Source organism: Oryza brachyantha, chromosome 10, assembly GCF_000231095.2.
Source record: "Oryza brachyantha chromosome 10, ObraRS2, whole genome shotgun sequence".
In the NCBI taxonomy this organism is placed as follows: domain Eukaryota; kingdom Viridiplantae; phylum Streptophyta; class Magnoliopsida; order Poales; family Poaceae; genus Oryza; species Oryza brachyantha.
In genome coordinates this window covers 10,988,858-11,009,183 of record NC_023172.2, presented here as the reverse complement: position 1 = coordinate 11,009,183, position 20,326 = coordinate 10,988,858, and the positions used below count along the sequence as shown (strand labels likewise).

Below are 20,326 nucleotides of genomic sequence, written 5' to 3'. Positions count from 1 at the left end.
CTTGTTTTATGTTCTATGGAACAAGAAATAAAGGGCTTCATTGATTGAAATTCAGTAGCCTGTTAACTAGCCTGGAGATCTAAGTGCGCCATGACAATCAATTGCATGTTATATATATATAGTCTAGCTATTGTAACTCACGGGCTACTCCGTGAGTCGGGGTCCAAAAACATATCAAATCACCTCTAAATTTTGATTTATATGGCTCACTAGATTCATTGTATCAAAATCTTATAGCACATAAATTTTTTTCATTTTTGAAGACTTTTAAGTATTTTTTTGAGATTTTTAAAAGTGTATTTATAGACAATGGCACATATAGAAATTAACACAATATATTTCGAGTCCAATGTGTATTTATAGACAATGGCACGTAATAAGCTTGTAGCTCTTGGCTTTGTAGTCCTCTTGAACATTGGACTCGCTAATGCTATAAGAGTAGCGAGATACTACAGTGCTGATGGATCGGGCACGGGAACAGGAGAGGGGGGAGGATACGTGAACGGTGGAGGAGCTGGGTCTGGAAGTGGGGCTGGGTCTAGTAGTAGTAGTTACTATGGTGCTCATGCAAATGGTGGTGGAGGAGGTAGCGGTAGTGGTTACAGCCAGTATGGTGGGTCAGGGTCTGGTAGTGGATCAGGCTCGGGCTCAGGCTCAGGCTCTGTCCAGTCTAGTCAAAATGGATATTGTTATGGTTATGGAGGATCAACTAGTGCTGGGAAGTGGTGCTGGTGACGGTGCCGGACAAGCCAGCGGTTACTGGCCATCAAATGGTCATGGGTCTAGTAGTGGTACCGGCTATGGCTCTAGCTCTAGCTCGGGTAACAATTATTGGGGAGGACAATATGCAAATGCAAATGCCGGTGGCAATGGTGGTGGTAACGGTCAAGGCCAAGATGGTGGCAATGGCCATGGTACAGGTTCTGGATCTGGATATGGTGATGCCAACCCTTAATTTCCTTCACAAAGGAAATTATGGAAATGGAGCCCACCATGTCTGTCATATTACTATTTGTTCTCATTTGTTTGTAATTGTTTTATGTGCTATGGAACATGAAATAAAGGGCTTCATCGATTGAAATTCAGTAGTCCGTAACCAGCCCAGAGATCTATGTGTGTCATGAGTGTCTCTTGACACTCGATTGAATTATTATATATATGCCGCTGAAGAAAAGCAACCAGCCTCTCCTAAAACGTTCTCACCATTCAAGCGGATTAACACTCCCAACCCTACTTAAACGGTCTTTGCAAGTCTGTGGCCAAACCCAGTTTGCATGCGTACTTATACACCGGCCTCTATTCAACTATATATGTGTGTGTGACTTTACGTGCCCTACCTTTTTTCCAAAGGAGAAGATTATTTTATATATGATCGCTAAAAGAACCTACGGAACTTCTCACGTAATTACAAATTGTACTGTGATAAGTGTTGCATGAGTCGTATTGATTTTTTTTCGACACTGTAACATGTCTATCTTAGTTTTATACTAAAGCTGGCTACGATATAAAGAGCGACCTCAATGTATATAATAAAAGTGGACGGTAGCATGGCCCCTTAATAAAGTGGTACTTGTATTTTACACCCACCATAATGTATAAGTGTACTATGAGATTTAAGTTGGGTCAACCATAAGAGAAATCATCCATCCTCACTCATGGACACAGTAAAATAATATTATTTGTTGAGCAATTTTACATCTTTAAGAAGGTACCACTATTTTCTATGTAAAATTTGGTATCTTAAATACTATTACTCTGTTTCATAATATAAGATGTTTGACTTTTTTAGTTGTAATGTAAGAAAGTACCAAATTTTAAATATAAAACAGTGACACCTCATAGTACTTTCTCAAGGATGAGAAAAATGCTCTTCTATGTTTATTTGTTGTTGGTAATAAGGTTACAGCCAGATAGCAGTTATCTTCTTTCACAATGTATATTACTTGATAATAAGATAATATTTATTTCTTACTGTCTGTTTTTTCTGGTTACCCTGATAGCCTTGAATGCTAGCACACCACTGTTAATGCGGTGTAAACCAGCGGGAATAGTATCACTGGCGGCTCACTATGTTTTCCAGCTAAATGCAAGCGAACCAACAGTGTTGCTTGGTATCACTGCCAGATTTTGGCCAGTCGGTTTAGGATAATCTGGTGGCAATGCCCCTGTAGCACTGCTGTGTAGTCTTGAACCGACAGCGAAATCCATTGACCCGCCTAGGTATTACAGATTTACAGGTCTTTGCACGAGCAACTTGAGATTCTTCTTCATCCAGGTTATTCTCAGCTTTTTACGTAGTTTTTATCCAAACATTTTCAGAACAGTTAAATGGGTGCTTTTTCAAAAAAAAATTGTTATAGAAATTCATCATTTTATATTACTAAAATAGATTTTTAACTTTACAACAGTTAATTTTATCTTTTATACTACTAAACGGTCATAACAAAAATAAAAAACTTTCATCCTTTACGGGAAAAATAGCACAACCATTCTAATCCGCTTGGTGCTTCTCTTTTTTTGCTTCTTCACTCCCCCTCTAAACCAAAGCCCTCCACCACCTTATTTCCTTCTTCCTGACCTCCTTATTTCCTTCTTCCTATCTCTTAAATTCATCTCCCTTTGCATCATGCATCCACCATTGGGTTGCAGCTAGGGGTGGTAATAGGTCTAATCATTTTGTCTACAAAATTTAAGGACCAGGTTTAAAACGGGTTAAAAATAAAATTGTATTGAGTTTTAAGCTAATTTTTTTTAAAGAAGTAAATAGGGTTGTGAACGAAACCCACGGGCCTTGACCCATTCTTCCCACCCCTAGTTACAGCTAGGCACAACAAGCTCGGACCTCTGTATCTTGCTGCCATGAGCTCGGGGGTAGCCACATTCATCATCATCGTTAGCCTTAGAGCATTCCTAACATCTCATCTATCCCATCCTCTATTCTGAAAATAGAGGATGAAGACTACAAATTGAACTCCAACAGAACGACTATCCTATCATCTATTTTTAGAGGTCATCTATATTAAGAGAGAAACTTCATATTTAGATGATCACTCCCCATCCTCCAAAGATATATAAAGGATGTCATATATGGATGATCTAGTGGAGTACAAAGAGATATGAAAGATGAAACTAGTTTAGATGATCATCCAAATAAAGATATGGATGATCAAATTTAGATGAGCTGTTGGGGATGCTCTTAGCTCATGCATGTACGTGAGAGGGGCCTCCTGCTCCTCCTCCCTCTGCATATCAACCTCTCCCCTGCACCTCTCCATCCGCCACCGGCCGGCTCCTCTCACTCGCCAGTGTTGTGTCCGTCACCACTGCTTGCCTCATCTTAGCCAAAGATTTTCTTTGGATGTAGCTAGCGATCCTAGCCTCTGCGTCGATGGATCGATCCAGCTGACCGGATCGAGGCGTGTTGCTGGCAAGGGAGCCGGCCCTCTCTACCAGATCCAGGTCCGTGGTATGCCACCGGTGAGGAAGGTGAGGGCAATGGATTCTTCAGCAGTGTCGATGGCGTGTTGCTGGCAAGGGAGTCCTCTCCTCTACTCTTTTGGTGGATCTGAAGAATTGGATCGAATCAAGCTTCGCGAATTCTTTTCTTTTTTTGAGCAAATCGGACTGCTCATAGGTGCTAGTTCCGAGTCCCCCACATTGGTGCCACCTTGGTGGTGCCAATCGTAAATATGACACATCCGTAAGGTTTCCAACTAGCACCTATCTAGAGTTTTAGATCGGTGTTACTAGATTGTGTTCTGTTGGTGATTAAAGATTATATATTTTTTAATTATAGCTATTTAATTATATAAACGATAAAGTTAATTACTATGAAAGTTAAAAAATTCTACTATAAAATAGTGAGATGATTAGCCTTTATATAGAAAAATTTCGAAAAAATACATCATTTAACAATTTAGAAGGTGTGTACATAAAAACCTAGAAATAATCTGTACTATAGGGTAAGTTAGACTGGATGCCATCGTGGCTGCCATAGTCGGTGTCGCCGAGCACAAGGAAAGAGCCTAGCTCGCACTGTTAGCATGAGCTAGCGTGTCTCTCCAGAAGATGCATGGTACCGATGCTAGAAGCCATAGGAAAACTTGAAAGCGTTGACAATGAGAGAGGAGACTTAAAAAATAAAAAAAAAGCCACCTATGTTTGGCCCTAAAAAGCTGAAAATTTTATAACAGTACTAAAGGTATGTTTGAACACACATGATGTTAAATATATGAATTTAAATTTACTATCGCGAGTGATCGCACAACATCTCGTACTTTTTTTTCTTCTGTTTATACTTATAAGCCAAAATTTAAATTTTATATTTTAAATTCAGAATTATTTTTAGATTTTTTAATTATAATTTATTTTTGCTTTTACTTTTATATCGCTTAGAGTATGTATATAACAGTTTTATTTATAAATTACTTTTTAGAAAAAAATATCTTTTAACTTTTTTTTCTGAAAGAAGTCGAGCAATCGTTCTCTCAACTGGTGAAAATTTCAAGACGATCGCGATGAATAAGAGAGCAAGCAAATTTCCAGGAACCAACTCGGTCGGCCTCCGCGCCGTACGTTCTTGACTAGCCAGTACTTTCACGTGATTACTTTAGCACTAATTAATCACTCATATATGACCTGATCTAGATAGTTTACTAGTAATTTTTTGCTGGAAAAATACGCTTCCTGTACGGTGAGTAGACCTCATGATCAACATCTGACAGAAAGATTTCTGCATGTTGATCTTTCACTCTAATCAACCATGCATCATACCCCAGCCTTTAATAATGTTCCGGCTCGTTAGTATATTACGTTCCGGTTCGGCCCATAGGCCCGAGTCGTAATAAAATTAGTCGCATTGAAAAGTTTATACATGTTTGAGTCAGCTTCTATACCCATAATCATAATACTTTTGGACTAATCAATTTACATGAAACGAGAACGAAACTAAATTATAAGTAGGGTGCCATGTAAACATTTAGGCTGTGGTGTTATAAATAATTTTCGCTAGGTATTATTTATTCGATAATTTTGATCGTTCGTTTTTATTCAAAAATGGAGGAAGTATATGCTGAGATGAAGTGTTAAAACAATCATGTCAGGCTGTATCGCTTCTCACAATCTTCCACGTTTGAATGAAATATAAAATGTTTGTGCTCGAATTGCCACGTTTGAATGTACATGCGTAAGATAAAAAGGTCAGGGGTTGAGAGCGAGCTTCGAGGTCTACTCTACGATGTCAACTACGACACCAGCTGCTGGAATTGACCATGTGTTCTTTAGTGTAAATTGAATGCTTAGCTTGTAGTGTTCCCTCGGTCTGATCCATGGTTATTGTTATCGAACTGGTGTGTGCAATTTGATCGTACGATTTCCTGAATGTGAAGGGAGCTGGTAATGCGGCTGGATTTCTTTTGCCGCTGAAAGACAAAATATTATCTGAGTTTTATGATAACTATTTAATAATATAAGTGATGGAATTGATAACTATAAAGTTGAAAATGTAAGATGATGAACTTAGAAACTTTTATTTTTGACAAAAACATGTTGTTTAAGAGATCATAAAGCATGTACGCAAGAAATGAGAAAAATAATCTATAAATACTCCAGCACAAAATCTATGATGAACCTCTAAAGTTTTACAAAATATCACCGTTTAGCACTTGAGGCCCATGTATTTTTCATTGTCTCTTCTGCCTTTTTCCAAACGTTTTTAGGGCCCAAATACGGCTAAATATGCATCTCCCTCCATATTCAAATATATTGACACTTTCTGGTCTTTTTAGCGTGTACTATATATACTAACAATATACCCGTGCTAACACTACGATTCAATTTAATATTGTAAAAAAATATTTTAAATTTGATTATTTAAACAAACTCTGACAAAAATTGTAACAAATCACTCGTTAACGATGACTATTATAGCTATGCATAATTGATTATAAGTTGGACCACATTGTAATTAAGAGTTTTCAAGTTTCAACAATAACTATAGAACTTGTAAGATCATGTTTATATGCTAAAGTTAGAAATATTGCCACAACAAATTGATACACTAATTTCAGAATGACTACATTACCAACTTTACATATTGCAAGGATAATTTTATTTAAATAGTTTATCCACATTATCTAATATTTAAGAAAAAATAAACTTATAAAGCTAAATTTAATGAAAACCACTTCATACAAATATGTGTTGCATAAGATACAACGTTCCATCTTCCTAAACGAATTTGTTTGCATAAATGATTTTTTACAGTGCATATATCAAAAGTAGAAAACAACTGTGCACCTCTCAAGTCTTAAATTTTTTGTAATTTTAGAAACAAATTTCTTTGTGTCTTGTTATATTATATGAAAATATATATATTTAAATCAAATATTAAGTGAACATATAATTCATAGAAAATATTTATCACAGGAGCTCTTTGTAGTTTCTAAAAAATATATAACAGTTTTTAACAAAGTGAAATTACTAATGATATTTCGATTAGTTATGTTTTCAGTGCATTATTATCGGGAGATGCAAATATCTTTTCATGATTTAAAAAATCTACAGTGATGTGTCATTTAAAAAATAAAAAATTACTTATTTCACATAAAAGCATGGTGCTAACAATTATTCTACAACACCAGATTCTCATTCCTATTTTATCGATATTTATATCTAACACGATTGTTAGTTATTTGACTATCTAGGCATCCAATAATAGTGGTCTGCAGCCTTGATCGATATTATGTTTAGTGCAATTGTGGTATGCCTTGTTCGATATTATGTTTAGTGTAATTGTGGTATGGTGTTGACCATGAACTTCATTGTTTTGATATATAATTATTGGATTTTCTAACGTTGTGATTAAAAATTGTGATTGAACTTTTATTGTAAAGATATATGCTACATATTTCCAGATATTTATGATTAAAAATTATATATTTATCTTGCGAAGATGATTTTAGCTGTCTAAATTGAAGAATGACAAGGGAAGTATGTAGGACGAGTACAAGTAGTTCGTTACAGGTAGATTAAATAAGGAACTCCCATGTAGGAGTATATCGGTAAGCTCAATCCTCATAACCAATCATAATTATTGGACATTAAGACATAAATTGATTAATAATACTTTATATTAGTCAATTGAATAAAATCTTAAGAGCATAGGAGTAATATACGAAAGAGTAAAGTACATGGTCGGTCCTTAAACTTGTAGCGTGGTACAACATAGCTCCATAAACTTAGAAAAATGCACGTTTAGGACCATGAACTTGTTTTAATGTACCATCCAGGTCCATGAACTTGTTTTAAATGTACCATCCAGGTCCATGAACTCGTTTTAATGTACCATCCAAGTCCATGATTTTAGTTCATGGACCTAAACGTGCACTTTTTAAGTTTATGGACCTAAATGGTACCGCGCCACAAGTTTAAGGATCGGCTATGTACTTTACTCTATATGAAATTTATCCGCAGGACCTTTTGTGTAGAACGAATCCTAGAAAATAAATTTATAAAATCCAATATGTTTATATAAGACAATACTTTTAAAGGAAAATAAATGCATGCTATTTTTTCATTAAGAAGGATTTAGAAGATAAAGTTTTGATGTAATCTTATTCTAAAAGTCAAATTTTAATGAAGGGAGTAATAGATTAATTGAGGTACAAGATGTAGTACAAATAAATAGAAAAATAGTATAGTTAATTATACATAACAAGTACGGATCAAAATCCTATCCGGACGGGATACATTATGAACGATATGATATTAGTTGGTAGATACCAACTGGTATCATCTGATATCATTAGAGTGGCACAGGGGATGCGAGCAAAGATCGGCACCCATGCACGGGGCAACACGGAGGTGCGGCGCCAACGAGCAGCATCGAGGAGCGACGCCGGAATGCAAGGCAGCGCAGAGGAGCGTATCGGCTGGCGAAGCAGCCCGTAGGAGTGGCGTCGGCGAGCAGGGAGGCGCCTGTGATCGGTTTATTTAGTTGATCCCATAAACTTGTTATGTGGCTTGGATCTGCAATTTGAGAGTATGAGAACCTAAATCACACCAATGGACATGTTTCTGGACCGCCATGGACAATCTGTAATAATATTTTAGCACTTTTGGGAAGAAAATATTGAAAGAAAAGAAAACACACCACCAAGAAACTTGCTGTGGATTAACTGATGAGTATTTGGTTCACAATTAAATTACTATCTCTGTATGGAATGAGTAAGTAATGTAGGATGAACTTAATAGGTATGTTTAATGTAACTCTAAATACAAGGGAAAATAAATAGAAATGTGAGTGATTTGTTCGTTACATCAAAGAAGAATAGTCTGTTCGTCGGTAGTCTTAAACAAAGGGTACTCATTACATGTTTTTTAAAGTAATTGAGCTTCTTTTGCCATAGTTTTTCAGACCTCAACTTGGTTCATCAGGAAGTTGTCAACTAAAAAACTAACATGGATGCTATTAGCAAGTTGTGATCCATGTGACCTGAACCACTATAAATACCCATGCAATCCTTCACTTAGCACCCATCTCTTCCTGCATTGATATAGCTCAAACAACAAGGTGACAATGGAACGCACTAAGCTTGCAGCTCTTGGGTTTGTAGTCCTCTTTAGCATTGGACTAGGTAATGCTGCAAGAGTAGTGAGATACTCCAGTGCTGATGGATCTGGCACGGGAACAGGAGAGGGAGGAGGTTACGTGAATGGTGGGGGAGCTGGGTCTGGAAGTGGGGCTGGGTCTGGTAGTAGTAGTTACTATGGTGCCCATGCAAATGGTGGTGGAGGAGGCAGCGGTAATGGTTATAGCCAGTACGGAGGGTCAGGTTCTGGTAGTGGATCTGGCTCGGGCTCAGGCTCTAGCCAGTCTAGTCAAAATGGATATTATTCTGGTTATGGAGGATCATCTAGCGCTGGTGGTAGCGGTGCTGGTGATGGTGCCGGACAAGCCGGTGGTTACTGGCCATCAAATGGTCATGGATCTGGTAGTGGTACGGGCTATGGCTCTAGCTATGCTAACAATAATTACTATGGAGGACAATACGCAAATGCAAATGCTGGTGGCAATGGTGGTGGTAATGGCCAAGACCAATATGGTGGCAATGGCCATGGTACAGGTTCTGGATCCGGATATGGCGATGCCAACCCTTAATTTCCTTTATAAAGGAAATTATGGAAATGGAGCCCACCATGTTTTCTGTCATGTGGATGATGTACAATTTGTTCTTATTTGTTTGTACTTGTTTTATGTGCTATGGAACAAGAAATAAAGGGCTTCATTAGTTGAAATTCTATAGTCAGTAATCAACCCGGCCGGAGATCTATGTGTGTCATGAGTCTATTGACATGGAATTGCATTATTATATATATGCTGATGATGAAAAGCAACCAGCCTCCTGAAGCGTTCTAACCATTCAAGGGGATTAACACTCGCAACCCTACTTAAACAGTCTTCTCAAACCTGCATGTGTCCAAACCCATGCAGCTTGCATGCATATACGCCGGCCAGTCAACTATGCATGCGTGTGTGACTTTATATGATCGCTAAAAGAGAACTTAACCTACGGAACTTTTTCAGTAATTACGAATTATATTGTGAGAAGTGTTACATGGCTCGTACTGTTTCTGTTCGATCGATACTGTAACATATCTTAGTTTTGTACGTACTAGCACTAGCTACACCATAATAGCCTATGAATATCACTGTGAATTCAGTGTAAACCAGCAGGGATAGAGTATCACTGGCGGTTCAGTACTGGTATATATCACTGCCTGATTGCAATGCCCCTATAGCACTGCTAGAGCAGTCTTGAACCGACAGTGAAATCATTGGCCCGCCTACGTATTACACGGTCTATGCACCGGCAACTTGAGATTCTTCAAGCCAGGTTATTCTGAGTACCCCGCATTGGTGCCACCTTGATGGTGCCAATTGTAAATACGACACATCCGTTAAGGTTCCCAATTGGTACATATCTAGGGTTTTGTATTGGTGTTATTAGGTCGTGTTCTTTTGGTGATTAAAGATGAAAGGTTATCTTATTTTTTTTATATAGCTAACTAGTTATATAAACGATAAATTTAATTGCTACAAAGTTAATAATCTACACTAAAATAGTGAGATGATTAACTTTTATATTGAAACTTTTACAAAAAATACGCCATTTAACAATTCGGGAAGTCTGTAAACAAAAGCCGAGAAATATATAATCTGTGCAAAAGAACGCAATGTTGTGGTACCAATCGATGCTAGCAGCTAGGGATGAAAACGGATCGGATACGGACGGAAACTAGCTTTATCATATTTGTTTTCATATTTTTTTTCCGGAATCGGAATCGGAATCGGAAACTCCGGATACGAAAACGGAATCGAATATTATCGAATACAAATACGAAACAGAACAAATACGATAACGAATAATTACCAAAGTATAAAAAAATCCCTCAAACCGAGCTTCTAAAATCAACGAAGAGATATAGCTCATTATTTATCTAAAACAATAGCTATACAATTCACGCGTTCTCTCGGTCTCTCTTTCTCTCCGAAAGCACGCACAGCACAGATGCACGCACGCACGAACAGCACAGCACAGTGTTAACTGGTTATGGTTTGTGGGCTTTAATGAATTTTGGTCTGTGGGCTGGCCTAGCATACGAGAGCTGCGGATATCCGGTAAAAAGTTCTGGATAGTTTCTGACCGTTTCCGCTATCCGCCAGATAACAACGCTACCATATCCGAATACGTATCCGATAAAAAATATCCGAATCTGAATCCGAAAAAATCCGAACCGAAGCTATCCGAATTCAAAAATAGTTCCGGAACTCGGAAACTATCTGTACCACTTTCATCCCTACTAGCAGCCATAGGAAGACCTGAAAGAGTTGACAACGCGAGAGGAGACTTTAAACAAAAAAGAAAATCGAGCCACCTTTGTTTGGCCCTAAAAAACTGAAATTTTTATACTGTACTAAAGAGATGTTTGAACACACAATCTCAAATTTATGAAGTCAAATTTTCTACCGCGAAAGTGCAATCCAAAATAGATGAGTGATCACACGACGACTCGTACCCTCGTCTTTTGAATTCTGCTTATACTGTAAGTCAAAATTTAAATTTTAAACCTTAAATTTAAAATTAATTTTAGTTTTTATCATAATTTATTTTCTAGCTTCTACTTTTTATTGCTAAGAGTTAATATATAACAGTTTTATTCATAAATTATTTTTTAAAAATATATCATTTAACTTTTTTCTTGATCTCGATCGAGACAATCATAGAGTGCACCGTGCCAACTCGATGTATGATCACCAAGCAGGATGATGGCCAACAACTCGAAGCCATTTGATTACGGATGGCAATTTCCCCCGCGTGGGCAGGGGCGAAATTTAGCCCCGTGGGGATTCGAGGCTAGGGCCCCGGTTTGGACCGGGGTGGAGACAGGGGAGGATTTATCCCGGCGGGATCCCAGGGATGCACTTTAGACTTAAAAAATTGATGTAACAAAACATGAGAACCCCAGCCTACCATCTCCCTCATCTATCTCTGTGCACGGCGGCGATGAGCTGGCAGCGGCAAGGACCCCGGTGACAGGCGTGGCGGGCTAGAGGCGGCGGTGTGGCGATTGCCGGACCTGACGTGGTGGCGTGGCTACTAGTGGCAGTGCTGCGACGCGCGGAGCTAGCGCGGCGACGCGGCTACTGGTAGTGGCAACCCCGGCCCCAGCCCCAACCTCGACTCTGGCCCTGCCGCCCACGTGTTAGCGCCCTCTCCGTCACCCGTGCGTCTCCGCCGCTCGCGCGCCCGCGCGCCGCTGTCTTCTCTTGCTCCAACTGCCACTCTCTCTATCTGCCAGTTAAGCACCTTCAACTTCTCTTGGGGCCAACGGTGCCCCATTCGGGCCCGCTAGGGACGAGGAAGGTGAGCGTTTTTCCTCGAGTTCATGTTCGGAGCCAGGGCCGATGATGGTTTTCGGGGACAGGGGCGGGGTTGTTCTTCGTATCCCCGGCCCCACCCTGCCCTCCTGCCAACCCTACACTCAACCACTCTGCGCGCCGCAAGTTGTTGACTAGCCAGTACTTTCACATGATTACTTTAGCATTAATTAATCAGTCATGTATGACCTGATCTAGTTTACTAATCTTTTTGCCGGAAAAATAAGTTTCTGGACGGTGAGTAGAGTGTGATAGTGTCACTTAAGCATGCAGCACGAAAGACCTCGAGATGGAAAAAAATTGGATGCGCCCGTCACGCATACACCTGCCAGTGCGCCCCTCCACGCGATGCGCCAGATTTCGCATCGTACGGCGACGGAAAAACTCCCCCGTGTGGCTACTTCCCTCGGCTCCTTCACGCGCCACATGCGAGGCTCGGCGGCTCGGCTGCACGCACTTCCCATCCGGTTTGCGCGCCAGCGCTCGTAGCGGCCGCGAGGAGGTTGAATGCTCGTAGTGACTTGAACGTTGTATTCAGTCTGTAGTATTTAATTTGGTGGATTTGGACATGTTAACAAAAATATGACTAATTCATGCATGATAAGTTTGTTAACAGAAAATTGATACTCCCCCTATGTTTTTTTATATGACACTATTGACTTTTATGTTTATGTTTGACAATCCATCTTATTTAAAAAATTTATCCAAATATTGCCAAATTATAATTCATATTTAAAGTTCCTATAAGAAATCAAATTATAACAAAATAATTAATAATTGTATAATTTTTTAAATAAGACAAATGATTAAGCATAAATATAAAAGTCAGTGACGTCATATAAAAAATATGGAGAAATTATAATTTAGTTCTAACATTTATGAGACAAAAGAAAGCGTTTGTTTTCCTAAGGTCCCTTCACAGCTAAAGAGCACAGTTATGCATGATTTTGCACTTCTCCATTTAACCAAACGTCGCTTGGATCAAGTCGGATGGGAAGTGCGTACAGCCGAGCCGTCGAGCGCCGATGCAGGTAGCCACGCGGGGGAGTTTTGCCGTCGCCGTACGATGCAAAATTTAGCGCATCGCGTGGAGGGGCGCACTGGCGGGTGTATGCGCGACGGGCGCATCCAATTTGTCGCTCTCGAAATCAACATCTGACAGAAAGATGGTACAGTGTGACCGGCATGTTGATCTTTCACGCCAATCTACTGTAATACCCCCCAGAATTTAGTACTGTTCCGGCTCGTTAGTATATGAAGTTCCGGTTGGGCCTATTGTTAGGATTATTATGCTGAAGTGTTTGGTCGGTAAGAATAGTATCACATGAAAAGTTTAGATATGTTTGGATATTCACGAAATAAAGACAAAAGTAATATCCCTGAATTTTACTTCCTTCCTTGTATATCCACAAAATTTGATTTTGATCTCTTCCATGTCTCTCACGTCAGTTGACCGTCTAATTTATATAAAATTGATCATTTACCTTTTAGATGAACCTATAAATTTATGAATTATATTATTAAAAATGTAAAAAAGTTTATCACATGAGACTACTAATAGTAAATCTGGCCCACCGAATTTATCCGAATAAATTATTGAAAAGAATTCACCTCACAAGTAAAATGAGAACACGCCACTCCGATACACTAAGAGGCTTCTCGTCGAATTAGGCCTATGAGGCTATAAGGTGATTCGGCCTGTGGCTTAATCCGTCCTACCAAATTCGCGTCCATAATTTCATCCCACGAAGCCCACTTAGTTCTTGCAAATTGGAGCACGAGAAGATTTGGCCCACCTACTTGTCATCAATAAATTCAGTCCAATTATAGATTTAGGCCGCTTAGCTCTCGCTAAACACTTTAGTCCATAACTAATTTTGGCCCACATGTAGCTCGTCAACTGAATTGGACCAAAACTGAATTCGGTTGGCCTAATTGAATTCGGCCCACGATAAAATTGGTCTCAATTAAATCACATCAACCATTTTGGACGAAATATGAATTTAGCCCATCGCTGATTTCGGCCCGTTAGTGTATTGGGCCTACCAAGATTTTGGACCAAATATGAATTTAGCCCATCACTGATTTCGGGCTGTTGGTGAATTGGGCCTATCAAGTGCTCGTTGGTAGATTCGGTCATTTGGCCCACTTAAATTATGTCACGGATTCGCCCTGTAATGAAGACGGTCCACAATTCGGGACATTCGAATAAGGCTATTATTTGGCCCATTTGCATTTACAGTCCGTACGAGTGTGGATGAGTAAAAACGGCCCGCCGGTAGGTATTCTTACCAGGCTTTTCGTTGGCCATCATATTTTATTGGCCCATTGTCAACTCATCTTAATTTCGCCCACGTACCTTCATGTGCCTAGAGTTGTTGGCTTCTTACCAGGCTTTTGGCGGGCCCACAATTTAGGCCATAACATTTTCATTGGGAATAAGTCTAACACAGGTCCCTAAACTTGTAGACGAGTTTGTTTTTCGTCTCTTGACAACAATACCAGAAATGTGTACCCCTAAACTTAGAGAACCTGTTTAAAAAAGGTCCATCGACAGTATTGACCTATCTTTTGACCAGTTTCACTGACATGGCGGTGGGTGAGTCCTACATGTCATAATTTTTTATTTTTACTCTCTCCTTCTCTCTTCCTCTTCTCTCTCTCCCTTCCTATCCTCTTTCTTTCTTAACTACCTCCTCCAGAGCACGTCGGCGGGGGCGGTGGCAACGCGGGAAGGCGGCCATGCGGCGGTGGTGGGCGTCATCCCGCACGGGATGGAGGGGACAGTGGCGGCCGGGCCGGCTGCGCGGCGGTGGCGGGCGTCGGCTGGCGCGGGAGGGCGGGGGCGGTGGCAGCCGGGCCGCGCTCTGCGTCGCGTACACAGCGGTGGTGGAGCGCGGCGCCACGCTCGCCGCCCACTGCTCGGCGAGAACGCCAACACATTGAAAGGCCGAATTTTCTGGTTGGGATATAATGGGCTGAGTTCATTTATGGACCGAATTCATTGACGAGAAATAATCAAGCTAAATTTGTTCATGGGCCAAATCGCTGACCGAATTAGGGTGGCCTATTCTCTGTGGCTGAGTTAGCTAATTTTTGAACGATATGTAGCGAGAAAAGATACATTGTGAATGGAGGAATAGATTGACGAGTAGCTTTTAAGTGGTGTAATTTTTAAAAATACCTTTGATATATATATTTATTGTTATAGCGTTGTAATTTGACTTTAATACATAATTGTTTTATTTGCACCCTTGAATAATTATCACGAACCATTGATCTATTTAGCCATTCCCAACACGTCTAACGCCCAAATATTTTTCACTTTTGCGTATACTTAAAATCCTAAATTTATTTTAAGATTTTTCATCAAAGTTTATTTTTCAGCCTTAGCTTTTATATTGCTAAGAATACATATTTAAAAGTTTTATTAATAAATTATTTTCCATCTGCTAATATGCCTTTCAACAATCTCCCCTGGGTATTTAACACACTGCACACCAGATACATTTCGTTACAACTGCCTAGAGCATCATGTTACTAAACGCTGGACAAAACGTTGACACTGCACATGGGACACTATTGAATCAACAGATACCTAAAACTTGATAAAATGACTCAAATCTCCAACATCAATACCCCACACCCTCAAAACCTGGAAAAATAAAAACAAAAGCTCTCCTAAATATCAGAAAATGAAAAATGGATACATTCATCTCTCCTAAACTGCATTTCACTCTTTCCATTTCACCTCCTATATTCCTACACCATGCTACCATGAAACATAGGGGCAACGAAGAGACAAACGCAAGACACATGGATGAGAACTTAAACCCTACACATCTCCCTGCACTGCAGCAAGCCGTATAAGATATAATATTGAACAAGGAAATTTCACCCCAGAACAAATGAAATAAGGGAACCAGATAACTGAGAGAAGTTCACAGGATGGGGACCAGGATGATGAGAAGAATGTGGCGGTAGAACCGGCGGTACGCCGCGGAGAGCCTGAGCTTCACACGGTGCTTCACCATGGGGATTCGCCCACGCTCACCACCTGCTTGTGGTTTTGCCCGCCCCGGAAAGGAGCCGTCGTGTTCGCCGTGGCGGCCGTCGAAACTGTAAGATCATAAGCATGATTAATATTTTCTGATGAACAATTGGCTTGTGATTTGGTTTATAAATTGAATTTGGTTTGAAAACAATTAAGGTGTTGGTGCGAGTGTGTGTAACTAATGTGAGTCAGGTTGCGATATCTGTGCTCGGAAACGGTTGGTTTGTCTCTAGTTGTGCAGGTGACTTGAGGTTAATATTGGTCAATGGCGGTGGGATCGTGACTAGGCTCAGGGAAGAGCTGAGGTCCGGACAATCGAGGATGCCAGGTGACGATATTGAATACAAGGTGACACACGGTGGAAGAACATCGTGTGGGATAGAATCGTAACGTGCTTCACATGTTGTATGTGTAAGCGCTGGAAAAATCACGAAGTAAATCCGATCAAAATTGGACGAAAAAGAAAAGGAAATTCGCTACAGTAATCAGGGCCGGATTACTGTAGCGCGCGGCACTATAGCAACCGGATCGGATTACTGTGGTGACCCGGATTACTGTAGCGCGGCGGGTACTGTAGCAGTCGGACTATTGTAGCACGTTTAGACTTCTGCGGCTGTGTCTGATTTTGGCATGTTGGATTTGATTAGGAAAACTAAGAGATGAATCATATTAGTATAAGGAGTCCTACTTCTATTTGGTGATAGACTTTTCGATATAAATAGAGACCGAGGGCTATGCCCCCGGTGTGCTTTTTGTAAGATTTAGTTGTTGATTCTAGATCGACGATTTTGATAGGAATATTGTTGGTGCACTTTGTAAATACCAGTTGATGCAATAAAGTCAAGATCATTTAATCTACGTTTTCGGCTTTCATCTACTGGTTATTTTTGGATTCCGACGATCCGATCGACGTCATAGGAGTGACGCGATTCGATGATCTATTCGGCGGCACATGAGCGGCGCGATCAAGGTAGCGGCGACACAGGAGCGACGCGATCAAGGTAGCAAGCCTTCGTCAATTTCTTCGACAGAGATAATCCTTTATTCCCTATCATTCACTCCTCCTCTGGTGGGTTTATTTGATCTTGTTCGATCATACAGAAACGGAGGGCCGGTGCGAGGGCACGCAGAGAGGACAAATCATGCTTTCCCACTGTGGCAGTGAGCTGGCCGCCAACAGCAGGGACGGCGACGGCGGCGTCGGTCGCTTCCGTTGCTACCCGTTCCGATCAACGGAACAACAACTCGGATAAAATCCACTTAGACGGAAAATAAGTGGGCCTAATTTATTAACGAGAATGGAGTGGGCCAAATCCACTAGGGATCAAATTCGGTAATGAACTGGGCCAATTCACTGGCCAGCCCAACTTATTCTTGGGGCAAAATCTCTGATGCCAAATTAGTAGGCCAAATTCACTAATGGGCTCAATTTGTTGCTAGGACATTAGTGGGCCAAATTCACTGGTGGACCAAATTTGGTAACAAAGTGGGCCAATTCACTGGCCAACCCAACTTATTCCTAGGCCGAAATCTCCCATGTCAAATAAGTAGGCCTAATTTACCAATGGGCTGAATTTGGTAACGTTAATGTAGAAGGTCATATACTGTAGTGGACCGAATTCTCTAACTTCAATTAGGTGGGACAATTTACTTGTGGGCCAAATCGTTGACCGGATTAGGGGCGACCTATTCTCACTGGGCAGAGTTAGATAATTGGTATTTGGTGGGCTAAATTCGTATACGGGCTGAATTCGTTGATGGGGATGGGCTGATTCGGGGATGGATGTTAAGTTGGCAAAAATTGATTGAAAGACCGAATTTGCTTATGGGAAATTAGTGGGCCGAATTCACTTGAGGTCCGAATTTGTTGGCACGAATTAAACAGGCCGATTTTATTCATGGGCCAAATCTCTGACCGGATTAGGAGTGACTTAATCTCTCTGGGCCGAGTTAGATAATTGGTATTTGGTGGGCCAAATTCATATACGGGTCATATTTGGTGGGCCAAATTCATGGGCAAAATTTCATGAAAAGGCCGAATTTTCTGGTTGGGAATTAGTGGGCTGAATTCATTTGTGGACCGAATTCATTGACGAGAATTAATCAGGCTAAATTTATTCATGGGCCAAATCGCTGACCGTATTAGGGTGACAGCACATCAAAATGACTTAGTTGCCCTTAGAGTTGAGAGACCATTTTAACAAGTTGGTTTCCTTCTGCGGCATTCGGAGATTATATTTGGTTGGTTGCATCTATCAAATATATGATATCCTAGTGTTCTTCTATTTGAGATGGTTCTGGCAACTTGCATGCTTGCAGCTAAAATGAAAATGGATAGTCTCATGGAATTTGTTCAGTGCAATCCTTTTTGTTCAGTGTTCACCATGCAATCATGCATCACATAGTATGTACGAATGTATCCTCTCTAGCTATAAGTTCAAGCAAACAAAGAGTAATAATACTATAGTAGTGAGCAATTGGAGATGGCTAGCTCGCTGGGCTGCGTTCAGGGGGCAGCGTTGGTCGCGTCCTGACGTTCGCAAGCATGAAGACGGCGTTGACCACCCTCGACGACCGCAGCGGCTCTGGCACCCCCTTCAACGCTACCATCACTGTCGGCACGAGGAGTCCGGCGACGATCACCGACGCCGGCTTCGTCCAGGACACCTACGTCGTCGAACAGATCGGTTTCGCGACAGGGACAAGTAGAAAGGGGGGCCGACCCAGCTGCTGGGCGCTACCTTGGGCTCATCGATCGTCGAGTGCGATGACGGCGCCGTGGTGGATCGGCATGGCGGAGTAGCCGCCGGCGGCTGGGTCGGGCCAGATCCGGAGGCCACGGAGGGACGTCTTGGGCGCACTGGTAGCTACAGAGTTTGTTTGAAGCCAGCGTCACGGGTTCGACCCCTGCCATATCTAATTTTTTTCTACTAATTATCTGCACAATTACCACCTAGGCCCATGCTCTCCAACAAGCAGGCCCAAGAGCCCACAATTTTTTTCTACTATTATCTGCACAATTACCACCTTGGCCCATTCCCTCCAACAAGCAGGCCCAAGAGCCCACGACATCGGATTCACTCTGACATGTAGGCCCGAGGGCCCATGGGTTCTGATTAGTACTTACACGTGGGACCCACTTGGCTACTTGGCATAATATGGGGCCCATGGACAAGTAGGATACCACATGAAGCACTGAGTCCCCGCTTGGTGATTAGACTTAATTGTGACGAATAATCTTTTATCAACAATGTTGAATGTTTTCTATGACAAAATCCGCATCGTTTCCATTAAAACGTAGTGTCGCAGTTTACTAATGCATCTTGCATCGCACCATCTGTGACAAAATAATGTTTGTTCTAGGACACTGTTTTCCCTTTCGTCATAAATTTTTAGTGGTCCCAGCCCCAATCTAAGTATCCATGATGAACCAATGTATTTCGTCACAGTTAGACTCACACCGGTGATAAAATTTGGTAGTGTCATGCGTAAAACGTCATAGATGGACCCTTTTCTACTAGTGGGCTTGAAGGCGAAGAGCGCCCAGAAGCCATGCTCCGCCTAGATGGCTTAGACCTAGAGGCGGTGACAGCAGGGGCCCACCAGGGGCGACCGGAAGACGGCAACTGGACCTGCACCTCGCCGGTAGAGCCGCACCTCCACTGACTGGTCACGAGGGCTCACCGCCGGCTCGAGCAGCGGCGCAGTTAGCGACACCATGGCTGCGACCACCTCGTCATGCATTCACCGGCGAGGGGATTCCGTGCTTGTCCAACCCGTCGTCGCAAGGGTTTCGCTGCCGCGGACAGAGGGGAGTCGAGTGAGAAGAGAGAGCGATTGAAAGGGTAAGATGGACATTGTTCTTGCCTGGGTCCACATGTCCGAGCTTTTAAATGGTTAAACCCTAACATAATAGAGACAGAATGGTATAAAGGGCGCGATAAAGTTTGACGATGATATATAGGGAGGCTCGAAATTTTTAGTGGCACAGAGACATGCACCATCTTTTTTAATGACATACAGGTAAAAACCTCTCAGACTGGCCCTTTATGGGCCATGTTCTTTAATTTCAAAATTTTATTCAAATTTGGGTGTTAATTATAGAATTTAATTATGGGCATATATCAAGTTTCTTTAGTTCGTCCCAATGGTGTCTCCAACATGCTATACATATATCCTTGTGTCCAAACTGTATCATTTCCGGGACTATATATACTTTTTTCATCACATATATAGTTAACTTCGTTGTAATGATAATTATTATCTGTCTACTCTACGCATATATATATATATATAGGAAAATTAGATCCTACTACCAGGTGTAGCTACTC

At 41.2% G+C, this 20,326-nt stretch overlaps 1 protein-coding gene and 2 pseudogenes across 1 annotated transcript; 2 read left to right on the top strand and 1 right to left on the bottom strand.

The window, feature by feature from the left end:
- Positions 1-366: 366 nt before the first annotated feature.
- Positions 367-955, top strand: LOC102708281 (annotated as a pseudogene).
- Positions 956-8,578: 7,623 nt separating this feature from the next.
- On the top strand, positions 8,579-9,160 carry LOC102708000 (glycine-rich cell wall structural protein 2-like). The gene has a single exon (XM_015841814.1). It carries the CDS (start codon positions 8,579-8,581, stop codon positions 9,158-9,160), a length of 582 nt encoding a protein of 193 aa, XP_015697300.1.
- A 9,138-nt stretch (positions 9,161-18,298) lies between these two features.
- LOC102705753 lies at positions 18,299-19,739 on the bottom strand (annotated as a pseudogene).
- Between the last annotated feature and the right edge of the window lie 587 nt (positions 19,740-20,326).